The sequence below is a fragment of the Hemicordylus capensis genome, chromosome 13 (genome assembly GCF_027244095.1).
Source record: "Hemicordylus capensis ecotype Gifberg chromosome 13, rHemCap1.1.pri, whole genome shotgun sequence".
Lineage (NCBI taxonomy): Eukaryota > Metazoa > Chordata > Lepidosauria > Squamata > Cordylidae > Hemicordylus > Hemicordylus capensis.
Genome location: NC_069669.1, coordinates 4,786,547 through 4,800,282, shown reverse-complemented (window position 1 = coordinate 4,800,282; position 13,736 = coordinate 4,786,547). Strand labels below are relative to the sequence as shown.

At 44.8% G+C, this 13,736-nt stretch overlaps 1 protein-coding gene across 5 annotated transcripts in view; it reads left to right on the top strand.

Annotated features, from left to right (window-relative positions):
- Positions 1-13,736, top strand: part of ZC3H7A (zinc finger CCCH-type containing 7A) — a 29,698-nt gene that overhangs the window by 8,021 nt on the left and 7,941 nt on the right. For 4 of the 5 annotated variants that reach the window (XM_053276902.1, XM_053276899.1, XM_053276901.1 and 1 more), the window contains exons 5-17: positions 432-590; positions 1,334-1,414; positions 1,493-1,531; positions 2,493-2,526; positions 3,939-4,201; positions 5,048-5,240; positions 6,565-6,629; positions 7,613-7,811; positions 8,632-8,793; positions 9,527-9,723; positions 10,441-10,538; positions 11,161-11,342; positions 12,911-12,987. In XM_053276902.1, the coding sequence (XP_053132877.1) occupies positions 432-590; positions 1,334-1,414; positions 1,493-1,531; positions 2,493-2,526; positions 3,939-4,201; positions 5,048-5,240; positions 6,565-6,629; positions 7,613-7,811; positions 8,632-8,793; positions 9,527-9,723; positions 10,441-10,538; positions 11,161-11,342; positions 12,911-12,987 (1,749 nt within the window). The remainder of the gene's footprint in view (positions 1-431; positions 591-1,333; positions 1,415-1,492; positions 1,532-2,492; positions 2,527-3,938; positions 4,202-5,047; positions 5,241-6,564; positions 6,630-7,612; positions 7,812-8,631; positions 8,794-9,526; positions 9,724-10,440; positions 10,539-11,160; positions 11,343-12,910; positions 12,988-13,736) is intronic. The other variant, XM_053276900.1, reaches the window with a different exon arrangement.

The window sequence follows — 13,736 nt, the reverse complement described above, 5'->3', positions numbered from 1 at the left end:
GGCTCCAAAGGATCCTGAGTTTCCTTGGTTCAAATGTCCCAGTTGGGCGGAAATAACCATGTCTTGATGTATGCATTAAAATTAGTTTTAGAGCTAATAATTAAAGCAATTATTATTCATTTTTCCTCCCCCTTGGGATTCACAATTTTCACCAAAGATAGAGGCCAGGAAATAAGACCTGTCTGTGCCCAGGCATGGGATAGTGCCAGCCCTATGCAAATGTCAAGTTCTTTGTGGCACCTGCTGTTGCTGGCTACCTGTGGGCTAGGAAAAATGTCCCTGAGGGCCCGATCCAGCCCCAGGGCTTTATGTTGTGGAGGTCTACTCTAGGAATTAATTTGCAGTGCATTATGTGTCCCCTGCCTTCCTTCAGCCCTAGATTATAGCCATGAAATGTTTAAGTCCTCTTATTTTGTTGTTTGTTGGTACAGGGATTGCATGATAGAGTTCTAGAAGATTGTGGGATAATTTTAAAACTGAATGAAAACAATTTCAGAGCACTCTACCGGAAATCCAAAGCCTTAAAAGAACTGGGAAGATACAGGGAGGCTTACGATGCTGTTGCAAAATGTTCCCTCTCAGTGCCGCAGGTAAGCAGAGCATATTGACCGGTGGCATAGTGCTGTTCGAGCCCTACAGCCATTTTTTCCTCCTGTGTCTGCAGTGAATGGCTGCAGGTTTGTGGCCAGATCTGAGGAGTCAATTCTGGTTTAAGCCTTTTAGTCTGTTCAGTATTGTAGGAATAATGCATGGTAGAGTATTTTTGTGGAGTTTTGTGCTATTGAGGAAACTTGGGGTCTGTTCAGAGCCCTTCCCAAGAAATGCTCCCCCCTTCACTGAATACCATGCCTGTTAGCCATGACCCTTTGATGTTGCTCCCTCCCCACACCCCAAGCTCAGTAACTGTGCATTCACTGTTCCTAAGATAAGAGTAGTAGCCGCACACACACCAAGAGAATAGGAACTTGGGAAGTGGGAAATGGAGCTTGTGGGGATCCAGTGGGCAGGCTGTATTGTCACTTGGCCCAGACACCCACTTATTCCACCCCTGTGAAATCATGACACAGACTGAGTTCAGTTTCCTGAAAATGGTCCTGGGTATACTCTAGTAGTTGGGGTAGTGAGTTTTTATATTGTTCAACTACAACTCCAATCGCCCCAGCCACAGTTAGTTACACCTGGGGATGATAGGAATTGTAGTTCAACAGCTGGAGAGCCTCAGGCTGGCCACCCTTGTATTAGACTGGTGTGGGAATATTGGGAACTTTGTTGTGTTAGAAGTTCCTTAAATCATATGGTTTGTGTGTGTATGTGTGTGTTTTCCCCCCCATAGGATGAAAGTGTAATAAAATTAACTCAAGAACTTGCTCAGCAACTAGGATTAAAAATAAGAAAACCCTACGTTAGGGCAAAAGTAAGTAGAATTATTTCTATGCAATAGTTTTAGACTCTCTTCTGTATTTGTTATTTATGATGATATGCTTAATTGCAGCCTTCCTCAAACTCTGTTTCTGGAGAAGTATCAAATAAGGTAAGGTTTTGTCTTCTCTGTGTGTGAACAGAGTGGTTGCATTTTGATGGGAAAAGTTTCCCATTAAAAAAAATAAAAATGTGATGTGTAATAAGAGATGGGTGATTCCCTTCACTTTGCAAGTGTTTCGGTTTTATCTAACGTTTTGTATGTTGTGTCATCTTATTTGGTTAAATGTGTAGAATGAATGGCCTTTAAGTTTTTTTTTTAGTATTCTTTGTGCAAGTCTTGCTACAGAAATGGCAAGGTAGGATTCTCACTTAACAGTGTAAAAAGTAACCCTAGATGGGCTATAATCGGAGAAGAAGCTTATTGATTGTGCAGAGAGTCAGAGCAGAGTTCCTATGTAAGTTGTTTGTGCCCAAATGGTCCAGAGCAGCCTCTGGACTCTAGTACAAGCTGTTTGAGTTCAGTTTTCCATTCAGTGGTGCTCCACTGAACATTTCTGGGCTTGATCTCTATCTTATTTGGCATGAAGTTCAGGAGGTTGTTAACCCTTAATTTTTTAAAAATCTGGTTAACATAATACAAAACAGACAGTTTATAATAGAATCACAAGCAATTATATCCCTTTCTACAATCACATAAGCTCTAATTTCTACTTAAATACATGACAGTCTCATTTAACAATCTTTCCAGATACTAATTTAATTGGAAGGTAGAGATGAGCAAAATTTTCCTGATTTGTAAATAAAATCAGACTGTGTGGTTAAAAAAGACATTGGGATTGGCCTGACCCAGTTGAAGACGAATAGTATGGGTCAGTTTTTCCAAAATAGCTATGTGCCATATGTGCTGATACCAAGTATTAAGGGTCATAGTTTTATTTTTCCAGTATTGTGCCACCTAGCAGCTATGTTGTTAGCCCTTTTGATGAGATGCATCTTAAAAGGAAAAATATGTTTCCCAGAGGCATGTTTTGTGCAGATTTCCTGATGACAGATATTTTGCTTGCTTGCAGAGTTCAAACACGTCTATAGAAGACATCGAATCAGGTGAGGCTTTCTGAGCTGAGGCTTTTTTTAAAAATGAGGCAAGTTACATGAAGAAGCCCTCCCATTCTTTATCGGATCTATTTGCACATTGGTTAGCATAGAGTCGCTGGGTCCTACCTGCTTTTCCTGCCTCCCATGGATTTCCAAGGTGGTTGGTCTGTATTTCTGCTGTGAGGGCATATACTGCTCCCCTCCCAGATGATTGGCTGCTGCTATGCTGGTGCTGTATTCCATAGTCTAGCTTGTAGCCAGCTAGTGGTTTCCTAAGAAGCGGCTGGAAGATGCTGGACTTCATTTGTCTCATAATCAGCACTTACTGAAGGGTGGGAGTGTGTATGTGTGTGCACCCCTTTCTACCCTGTTTGAGACATGATGCTTGAATTGTCCACACCTGTTGTTAGAACATAAGAACAGCCCTGCTGGATCAGGCCCAGGGCCTCTCTAGTCCAGTATCCTGTTTCTCACAGTGGCCCTCCAGATGCCTCTGAGAACCCCACAGGCAAGAAATGAAGGCATGCCCCCTCTTCTGCTTTTCTCCCCTACAACTGGGCTCCAGAGGATTACCTGTCCCTCAGCCTGGAGGCAGCATACAGTCATCAAGTCTAGTTGCCATTGATAGCCCTGTCCTCCGTGAATTAGTCTAAGCCCTGCTTAAAGCCATCCAGGCTGGTAGCCATCACCACATTCTATGGCAGAGAATTCCATAGACCAATTATGTGCTGTATGAAAAAGTACTTTTGTCAGTCCTAAATTTCCTGACAATCAGTTTCATGGGATGACCCCTGGTTCTAGAGAGGGAGGAGAACTCTCTTTCCACACTGTGGAACGTTTTATCGACCTCTACCATGTCTCCCCTTAGTTGCCTTTTTTTCTAAACTCAAAAGCCCCAGGTGTTGTAGCCTTGCCTCGTAAGGAAAGTGTTCCAGACCCCTGATCATCTTGGTTGTCCCCTTTTGTACCTTCCCAGTTTTATAATGTCCTTTTTGAGATATGTGACCAGAACTGTACACAGTACTCCAAATGTACCATATATGTGTATAAAGGCAAATTTAAATGCTTATCAAACTTTGCTGCAAATGTAGCCGTCTGATCTGGGCCATGCTTCCTTTCTGAAGGAAGACACACATTCCTTCACACTTAGACAGACATTAGGCTGACTGTCCCTTTTGAGAGGTTGGGACATAATGCGGGGGAAAGACAGTTTTACGTACATGTGGCATAGAAGCATGGAGGTGGGAGCTGAGGCCGGGCTGCTGTTATTTCTCCAGGTTGTGTACCAGGCCCTGCTGCATGGTTTCAGGGGGAGGTGTCAACTGCCATAGCTGCTGTTCACGCCTCCATCAGGAGGTTTGCCTTTTGTGTTGAGAATCCTTGTTCTAAGACACACCTTCCCAAACCAAAATCTGTTTCAGATTTTTCCAATTGGAAGGAAAAGATCCTTTCTTCCTCCTCCTCTTCCTCCTCTTCCAGTTTTACTCCTGAAGTGTCCGGTGACCTGGTTCCATTACCGATGGCATCTCTGATGGCCCTTCCGACAGAGAAGAGTTCTCTTTCTTCTGCCTCCCTGGCCAATGGAGGAACCGTCTCTTTTTTAGATTGGGGGGACGGAGATGTTATTGGAGACGATATAGATGAAATCCTGGATTCGGTTTCTGATCCTGGTGAAAGTGTCATGGTAGGCCACCTTTCCTTTTCCTTGGGATGGAAACATTTAGTGCTCCGTTGATCCCGACAGGACTACCCCTGTGTCCTTGTTCTCAGGTCTGCAAGCTTAGGGGGTGGCACTTTCTGACTGGTGTGTCTCGGAGTTCTCCTCAGAAACCCAATTATCTGAGCAAATGTTGTGAGCCTGAGCGTACACATACCAGGGCCATGGCAATGGTTGTCTTTTGGGGACTAGGCACTAATTTGTATTCCGAGGGTGCTTCGTAGCTCCAGGCAGTAGTGCCTTGACACAAGCTACAAAACTCCTCTGACTTCCACACAATCCTATTAAAGTTGTTGGTATTTGCAAAAGTAGGACCCCAGGTAGCAACTTTAGTCTTACAAGAGTTCCAAGTTCGGTACTTGGCTGCCTCTTAACACTGTCTCGTGGAACTGCTCTGTATGTTTATTTTATCCCAGGGAGCAACATGCACGCCCTGTATGGTGCGGCCTTCTTGGTCCATCTAGCTTTGTATGTTCTCTGACTGGCAGTGGCTCTCCAGGGTCTTGGGCAGAGAAAGCGCCAGACAGTGATACTTGATGGTTTAACTAGAGGTGCTGCCAGGGATTGAACTGGGGCCTTCTGCCTGCAAAGCCGAGGCTCTGCCTCCGAGCTGTAGCTTGGCCACTGTGCTGAGGCCACCCCCTAGTGAATGGCCCCTTCACCGGCAGTCAGCAAATGCCGATTCCTGGGGGGGAAAGCAGCAGACAGAGCAGCTCTCATGCCAACATAAAATGGGCGGCTTAAAACACACACCCCAGTCTCTAAAAGCTGCATGTGAGAGAGGTCTTCTTTCCCCCCTTTCTCTTCTTCCAGCCGAGCACGGTCGTCAGAGGAGCCCTCCCAACGGCTACCATTGCTCCCAGCATCCCTTTCTCTACTCCGTTGTCGGTTGGGGCTGGATATGTCCCTGCAGCCTCTTTCCCTGAAATGTATTCCCAGCCCTTGGTTTCTGCCCTGGACTTCTGTTCCTCTTTAAGCACTTTCTCAATCAGTGATTCTAAAAGAGGTAAGAGACGCAAGCCTTGGATCTTTTTTTCCCCCCTCCCAGACTACGAATACGACAAATTTATATACCGCTTTTCAACTAAAGTTCCAAAGCGGTTTACAAAGATAAATGAAATGGCTTCCTGTCCCCCAAAGGGCTCACATTCTAAAACAAGAAGCCTAAGATAGACACCAGCAACAGCCACTGGAGGGATGCTGTGCTGGGGATGGAGAGGGCCAGTTGCTCCCCGCTGCGAAATATAGAGAACCACCACTTTAAAAAGGTGCCTCTTGTTCAGTTAGCAGGGATAAAGACTCTAATGGAAGGTGATGTTAGTGGATAAAAACAGCCTTTCCTTGTGAAGAAATGGACTCCCATAAGAACCACAGTTCATGTATTTTAATATTGAGCTCTTTCTGTGCAGAGTGCTTCATAGATCTCTTCCACTCACAGTATTGTAAGTTAGGCCCCTGCAGTTGTCCCCAAAAGAAATTACTTTTGTTTAATTTATATTAAACAATATAAGCAAGGAAAGATCTTCCATCTTATTTGTTTATTCCTTTTCTATTTATTATTAATTAATAAATAATAATAATCCAGTTTTCTACAAGTTGTATTCAAAGCATCTTACAAGAAGCACATAAGCCATAGCAATTGTATATAAGTAAAACTAGCGTTGAAAGACCGTGTCTCCCAGATAAGATCGCTTACTGTCTTCCTCCATGGAGATGGTTTCTCACACCAGTGTAGCTCAGGCCACACTGATAACTGGGTCACAAGATGTGTGTGTAGCTTCTTGTTTTCCCCTTGGTTAAATGTGGAAGTTTTAGGAAAACCTTGGTGCTCATTTAAGGTGGACTGTGGAATTGTTTTCTGCTGCAGTGACTTTGATTGGGTTTTTTATTTTATCTTATTGCCTATTGATTGGTAGATATAACCAGATTTTAGCACTTTCTGTCATTGTAAGCCTCCCTGAGTATTTTCACATGCAAGGGATACAAAAGATGGGGTAATATATCAGAAATGGTAGGCTGGTTGGACCCTTGCTGTGCTCTTACTGCTCTTTCTCCAGATAATGTTAGTGCCTACAGGTTGGTGGGGGGAGCGGGGGAGAATCAGTGCTCCACAAGGCATCCTTGCCCCAGGAACCCTGGAGTGGTGAACGCACCCAGCTAGTAGCTGAAAACCCGCCTCGACTCCTTTCAAGACACATTAGCTTGGGATTCCCTGTGCCAGACTCCTGTGGCTGGTTCTCAGCAGAGATGGGGCGTGTCTTGGTCACCTGAGCAAAAATTTCCTCTTCCACTTTGCCAAACTAACTTCTGTGGTGGTCTTTATTCTTCAGATATCTCCAATTCAATTTCTAGAGATGTCACATCGGCGCTGAATTGTAGTTCTCCTCTTTCAATTGTGAGTACTCCCACAAACTTTCCTTTCAAATCTGTCAGTTCTTCCAACTGCTGGGTTTGTGTGTCCTCCAGGTAGGGAAAAGTGCATGCTTTGATTGAAGCTTCACGTCAAACACAGCAGTGATGTAGATGCAGAAATACATGAAGTTATGGGAATATGAGTGACGGGTGGGTTTGTCCAGTATTGGGAGAGCGATTACAGACTCGTGATGAATAACTGATAGATTTACTGATGTTTCGAGGTGAATCAAATCAGAGATATTTGAGTGGAAGTAATAGTAGTAATAATAAAGAACTAGCTGGGCTGGGTGCAGAGCATCTATGTCTCCGGCTGGCCCATCCTCCACCACTGCTCTGGCATGCCCGGCTTTCTGGCCGACTGGCCGCTTCCCCGCTGCCCGCCTTTTGGCCTACTTCTATCTCGTGCTTTTTGGTCAGCCAGCCGGCCCGCTTCCTCCCCCGCCCCCCCACTTCTCACCCCCAACGTGCACTTTCTGGCTGGTGGGCCAGCCTGAAAGCTGGCCTGCCACCTCCTCCTGCCCACTCCCAGTAACAGTCGCCTTCGCCTCCTCCCGGCGTCCGAGCCGGCCGGCCTCCACCTCCTCCAGCTGACCGGCTGCCACCGCCATTATCTCCCCATCCCTGTCACTATCCCTCAGGCAGCTGCCACACATGGGATTAGTGACGGGTACATTTAGAAGAATAGATGGATAGATAATAAAAACAAAAACTATTTGTTAGCCACCCCATAAATTGTTCTCTGGGCGGCTCACAACGGAGGATTAAAACATACAATGAAATCATATAACACATTCAATCATAAGAGACAAAAATGTGAAATGGGTGGTGGAAGAGGTGTATGAATGCAAAAGATGCATAAATATGATCCCTGCCGCCCTGTATTTTTGGATAGGATTTCTGTGGGTTGTATGCTTAATATTTGTCTCTGCGCTTATAATAAAAACGAGACTGGTCTTCCAACAGATGAATGGGCCTACAGGTTTGTTTGGGTCTGAAAACTACATGGGGATTTCAAGTCCTGCTCGAAGTGAATATTCAGGCATGTTTGGCAGTGGGCCTGCTGCCATCCCCATAGGAGCTGCCCCATCCTTAGTTGCAAGAAACCCACTAGAGAGCACACATGAGCTAAAACAAGCCTGCCAGCTGTGTTTCATCAAAACAGGTAAGGCGTGCCGGCACAGAACCGTTGGCAGCTGCCAGTTACGACTCCATCCTGATGCCCCTTTGCCTCTTTCTCGAACAGAATATGGCTCAAAATAACTGGCCAGTGGAATAGGATAGCTACCGTTTCTGCCACCCTAAAAAGCTTGTCCCTTATTGCTGATTAGTTGGGTGGTTTTTTAATCACTCTGGAAGCACAGGATGAGAGGACAAAGACAGCTCACCCTCTGGGCTCTCACTGGCGCTTCTTGAGTTGAGGCAAACTGCTGTCTCATCTGAACAGGCAAACTCTGGTTTGCTTCAAAGCAGGGAAAGAAGGTGGTGCTGAGTGCAAGGGGGAGAGGGGAGAAGGCAAAAGGAGCCCCTGAGGCCAGGGTCCTCGGCTTGCTCGTGTAGCAGCACCTCCCCATGGCTTGGCATTCTGTCTGCAGCCACCTCCTGATCTTCAGTGGTTTTGGAGCACTGCAGGAGACAAAAGTGCGAAGGGGGTTGAAAACGGGGTTTCTCAAAAGAATATGTGGGCACACGGGTCATGCAGACCTCTCACTGGGCCCCGAGAGAAAGGCATGTATTCACTCGACAATACTACAAACGCCAAGGTTTGAATGTTTAAATCTAGACTGTACTTGAGGATAAGGGCAGCATAGACTGGGAGCTTCGGCTGCAAAAGCCCCATTGAAATACGGGAGAGCTGTGGGGAAGCACCAGGGTATGAATGCAGGCAAAGGATTTGTGCCATTTGATGGTTCGTTTAAGAATACAGTTCGACAGCTGCCTCAGAAGGGCCAGCAGGCTTTTAACCCCCTCCCAATGTCTTTCAGGTCCTAAATTATTGGATTATACTTACCATCCCAGTCTAGAACACAAGTGTAAGAAGGATATTTTAATAGGTAGAATAAAGTCCTCTGAAGATAAATCATGGAAAAAAATACGGCCAAGGCCAACAAAAACACAGTATGTGGGACCATATTATATATGCAAAGGTAAGGATTTTAAGTGGCTATTGACATTTCCCTTTAAAAGCCTTTCATGGCTCAAGGTGGCCTGTTGTGTTTCAATACTGTAGTCCACTCTTTGCTGAAGGCCCAGGCGGGTAGCCGCCTTTCCTCCTTCAGTCTTGCAACAATCCTTGTGAAGTGATGTGATTCTAGTTCCTGAGGTGGGGAGCTGAGCCCGGGACCTAGCTGCTTGCCCACAGACACTCCTGTTTTGTTTGTGCATTGCATTTCTCTCTTGGGGTAGATACAAACATGCCTTGGCTACTTCTAAACCTTTTTGGGGGTGGTGGTGTGTAATCATGGTAAAGGTGAAGTGTGCCGTCAAGTTGGTGTCGACTCCTGGCGCCCACAGAGCCCTGTGGTTTTCTTTGGTAGAATACAGGAGGGGTTGACCATTGCCTCCTCTCACGCAGTGCGAGATGATGCCTTTCAGCATCGTCCTATATCGCTGCTACCTGATATAAGTGTTTCCCATAGTCTGGGGAAGCTACCCACGGGGATTCGAACTGGCAAACTTCTGCTTGTTCGTCAAGCATTTCCCCGCTGTGCCACTTAAGGTGGTTGGCGGGGCTAATGTGATGTCATTGAGCAGCTGCAGGGAGCACACAAATGCATGTCCTGGTGAACACTCCCGCAGCGTGAAATGGAGGCTGGACAGCTGAGACTGTGTGGCCAAAGCTGCTCTTCAGATTCCCTTTGCTGTCCTGTCATTGTCTAGACGTTGCTGCTGGAGAGGAGTGTAGATACCCAGGCCACTGCACCTTTGCCTATTGCCAAGAGGAGATAGACGTGTGGACTTTGGAGCGCAAAGGGGCTTTCAGCCGTGAAGTGCTCTTTGGAGGCGACGGGAAGATCAGCTTGACCGTCTCCCAGCTCCTTCAAGAGCATCATGGACTCTTCATGTTCCTTTGTGAGGTGCTGCCCTAAAACTTTGTCGATCTTCTCTTGCTGCTCCGCAGTCTAAAGCAAAATTCAGGCTTTGCTCTCCCTTTAAGGGCCTTCGGGGTGGGGGCCAATTAAGATGACAAAGTGCCTTTTATCAGGACTTGTATAGCAAACACAGAGTGACTTTTTAGATTTTTCAATTTTTTAGGCATTATTTGGTTTACAGACATCTTCCCCAGTACCCCCTGCCCCACTCCTGAGCCCTCCCTTTCCTCCTCAAGCCAGTCTTTGTGCTCTGTGCTGGTTGAGGGGAGGTGGGAGAAGAAGGGGGAAAAGAGAGAGGGGGAGAAGGAGAAAAGGGGAGGAAGGCAAGGAGAGAGGAAATACACATCTTTGCAGAAATGCTGCTTCTTAGAATAGTTCAAGGAAATTGTCCCAAATTTCTGACTATTTATCTGATTTATTTACTTTTGAGGGCCCATTTTCCATGTGCCACTAACTCAAGGAGGTCCTGCACTCATTCCTCAATCCTTGGGGGAGAGGGTTTTTTTTTTTTACCATTGCCACAGTATTAATCTTTTGGCTACCAGTAAGCTTCTCCATAGCCATTGCTTAGAGCTTGATTTTGGTCTCCAATCAGCTGGGATATACCCCAGAAATGTGTTGAGGTCCTTTGGTGCAAGGGATGTATCTGACACTAAGTTAATATTTTTTTCTATTCTAAAATTCTTTGGTTTTGTATTTCAGAAATGTTTTGAGCATAAACCCAGAATTATAAGCAAAAGGAATAAAGATAACTCTGCTTCTTGTTCTCACCCTGCTATGCACGACTTTGAAGATAACAAGTATGTCTGAACCTCGTGGCCTTATCTGATTTTTAAAGTAGCAGGGCTGTGTGGACACATTCTCCCTACTTGTTACCCTGCAGTGACCCAGGACTTGGGGGTGCTCTCCAATCCTCCCACTTGAGCCAGAGTCTTTCAAGAAAGTCAGGGCCGGTTGGAAGCTAAAGGCATCTCTTGCTTCCTCTCTGAAGTCTGTCTTTCTCCCACCTCTGCTGTGAATGGGTGCAGGTCCACAGCCTGACCAGAGGGACCGGCTACAGCTGGTGAAGGGGAAATAGGAAGAGGCCCTTTCAGTCCTACTGTGCTGTATCCTTGAGCCATCCGGGCCTCTTGCATTTCCCCTGATATGAGCATAAATGAAACTGCCAAGTTCTGTTGCCTTGCTGGGCACGTAATTCTGAGGCTACCAGGGTTTAGTCATGTTTTGGTTGTTAAAGTGGGGCCTCTGCCGTTCTTGGTCACTGGGGTTCATATATTGTTTGTCAATATTTTGAAGCTGAAAGGCACGAACCTAGACTGTGCAACGAGTTTGCCCAGTAGTGCTAAGGCCTAACAGAGCCACAGGTTTTAAGTAGCATTCCAAAGATTTCCTTACTCACACTTGACCTTTTTGAATAACCAGGTGCCTTGTCCATATTTTGCGGGAAACGACAGTAAAGTATTCCAAGATACGACCTTTTCATGTTCAGTGTCAGCTAGACCTGTGCAGGCACGAAGTTCGTTATGGCTGTTCGCGGGATGACGAGTGTTTCTATGCTCACAGTCTTGTTGAGCTCAAAGTGTGGATAATGCACAATGAGACAGGTAGGTCTAAAACAAGAACAGGTGAAGCAGTGCTAAAAGTATCTCTCTGCATGATGGAGGGTGCATTTTTCTCATTGCAGAATTACCTAGGCCATCTCTACCCCGTTGCAACTGGGGAGAGGGCCTCCAAGACAATGTAAAATATGATACGCCTTCATAACAGCAAAAATAGTTGTGCAGGAGCAGCTACATCCCTTAATGAAAGGCTGAGTGTTTGCTCAGAAGGGATTTGGTCAGTTGTCTGGTTTAATACTTTTAAAGCATTAGCTTAATTAGAACAAAAAAGATAACAGGTTTATGCTATTTTTTTAAAAACTTACTTTTTTTGGTAAAAGTGTAATTAACTCTTTAAATATGATTAATTCAAAGTTAAATGATTAAAACTTAAAATATAAAGTATCTGTAAATGTAAATGATTTAATGAGCAATTCTCTTTTGGGGCTTTTTTCCTGGAACACCAGGCTTAATCTATAGGGTTTAAAAAAAAAGAATGAAACAAAAGCAAAGCAGTTGTGCTATGTAGGCAGGAAGCTAGCACGTGGAATATTTGGTGCTTGTCTGTGGTCAAGTAATAGGTAGTCAGTTGATAACATATCACAGTCAATGGACCAGTGTGCCAGGTCTGCTTAAATGTATTTTTAGCCTACTTTCCTTAAGAAAAGTAAGCTTATAAGATCATGCAGCTTTCTGTGTGTGCATCCATCCGTCCGTCCCTCTATCAACTTTGCAGTGCCTGGACTGATTTGAACCAAATTTGGTACAGTTGCAGGGACACCACAACACCGTAGTTTGTGACACACCACAATTCAAGATTGTGGACACATGAACATTTAAAGTGCTTAATTGTGAAATGCCTAACTGATTTGAAATGAATTGGGTACAGTTGTAGGGGCACATAAAGATAGTTTTGTAATTATGTCATCCACCCCAGATGCGTGAACATTTGAGGCTGAAGTGGGCTAACTTGTGAAGGTGGTAATTGTCAATTCAGATTATAGTGAAAGGAAAGTAGGCAAATTAGTTCTTACTAGAACTTCTTGTTGTGAAATGTAATTGCTCTTGAAGATGAACTACTAGAGCTAAATCCTCTTCCTGTAGTCTTGCTTAGATAGATTTTGTGACTTATGAAGTCTGTAGCACAAAAGTGCCATTAAAGAGGTCAAATAACTTCCTTTGGCAGGATCCTATTATTCATAATGCTAGAACCTTTCGCAGATATTCCTGCCAATTTTCAGGTGTGCCTTTGCAATCCATAGGGCTCTAAACTTTCTCCATTTTGAAATAAAAATCCCACCTTTTGCACTTAACTACAATTGTCACCTTAAGATGGAGCCTGTTGCTTTTTAAGAAAGAGACCTCTGTGCAATATGTCAGCTGCTTGTGGGAAGTCCTGACTGTGAAAGATTTCTGTTTATAGTTTGGCACATGTTTGTACTGCTGCCTTGAGGAATCTCTTTAAATGTTGCCAGTCACCAGTTATGAAACTTCCATAGCTGTGGCTTGGCAGTGCATGTACAAGGGGGTCGCAATGTCACAATTGCCTAAGATGCATGTCTCCCTCACCACAGGTATTTCTCATGAGGCTATTGTTCAAGAATCAAAAAAATACTGGCAGAATATGGAGTCTAATGTACATGGAGCACAGGTATATTTCTGAGATTGCCTCATGAAACAACCTAGCATGCTGGCCAAGAATTACTTTGACCTACCACTCCTTGGACTCTTAACAGAGAAGGCTCCTGCTGTTTGTGACTGCCCTTGCTTTCAAATGTGGTTAGCAGTGGATCATGGGAGGCTGCTGTTGGAGAAACACAATTCCCAAAGGCCCCTTGAGTGTACAGATCTGGAAGAGCTGTATGTTGGATCCTGATCATACTTATCCATCGTATTTCTATACCGCCTGACATATGCATCCCTAGGTGTACATAAGTTAAAATACTACAAATAAAAACAGGATAAAATTTATTAAAACAATTTAATAATATAAAATCAATTACAATTAATTAAAAGCCTGAGAAAACAAGTGCATCTTAAGGGTCTTTTTAAAAACACCCAGAGATGGAGAAACTGATTTTAACAGGGAGTGCATTCCAGAGCCCTGGGGCAGACACAGAGAAGGCCCAGTCTCGAGTACCCACCAAACGAGCCGGTGGTAGCCATAACTGGACTTCCCCAGATGAGATCATGGATGGTTCATGACAATTAGGTACTCTTAAATACCCTGGACCCAAGCCGTTAAGGGCTTTATAGGTAATAACGAGTGCTTTGTATTTCACTCAGAAACATATAGGCAGATCGGTGTGTTATGGTCTCTTCGGATTATCCCGGAGACCAGTCTGGCTGCCACATTCTGAACCAACTGTAGTTTCCGGGTTACATACAAAGGCAGCCCCA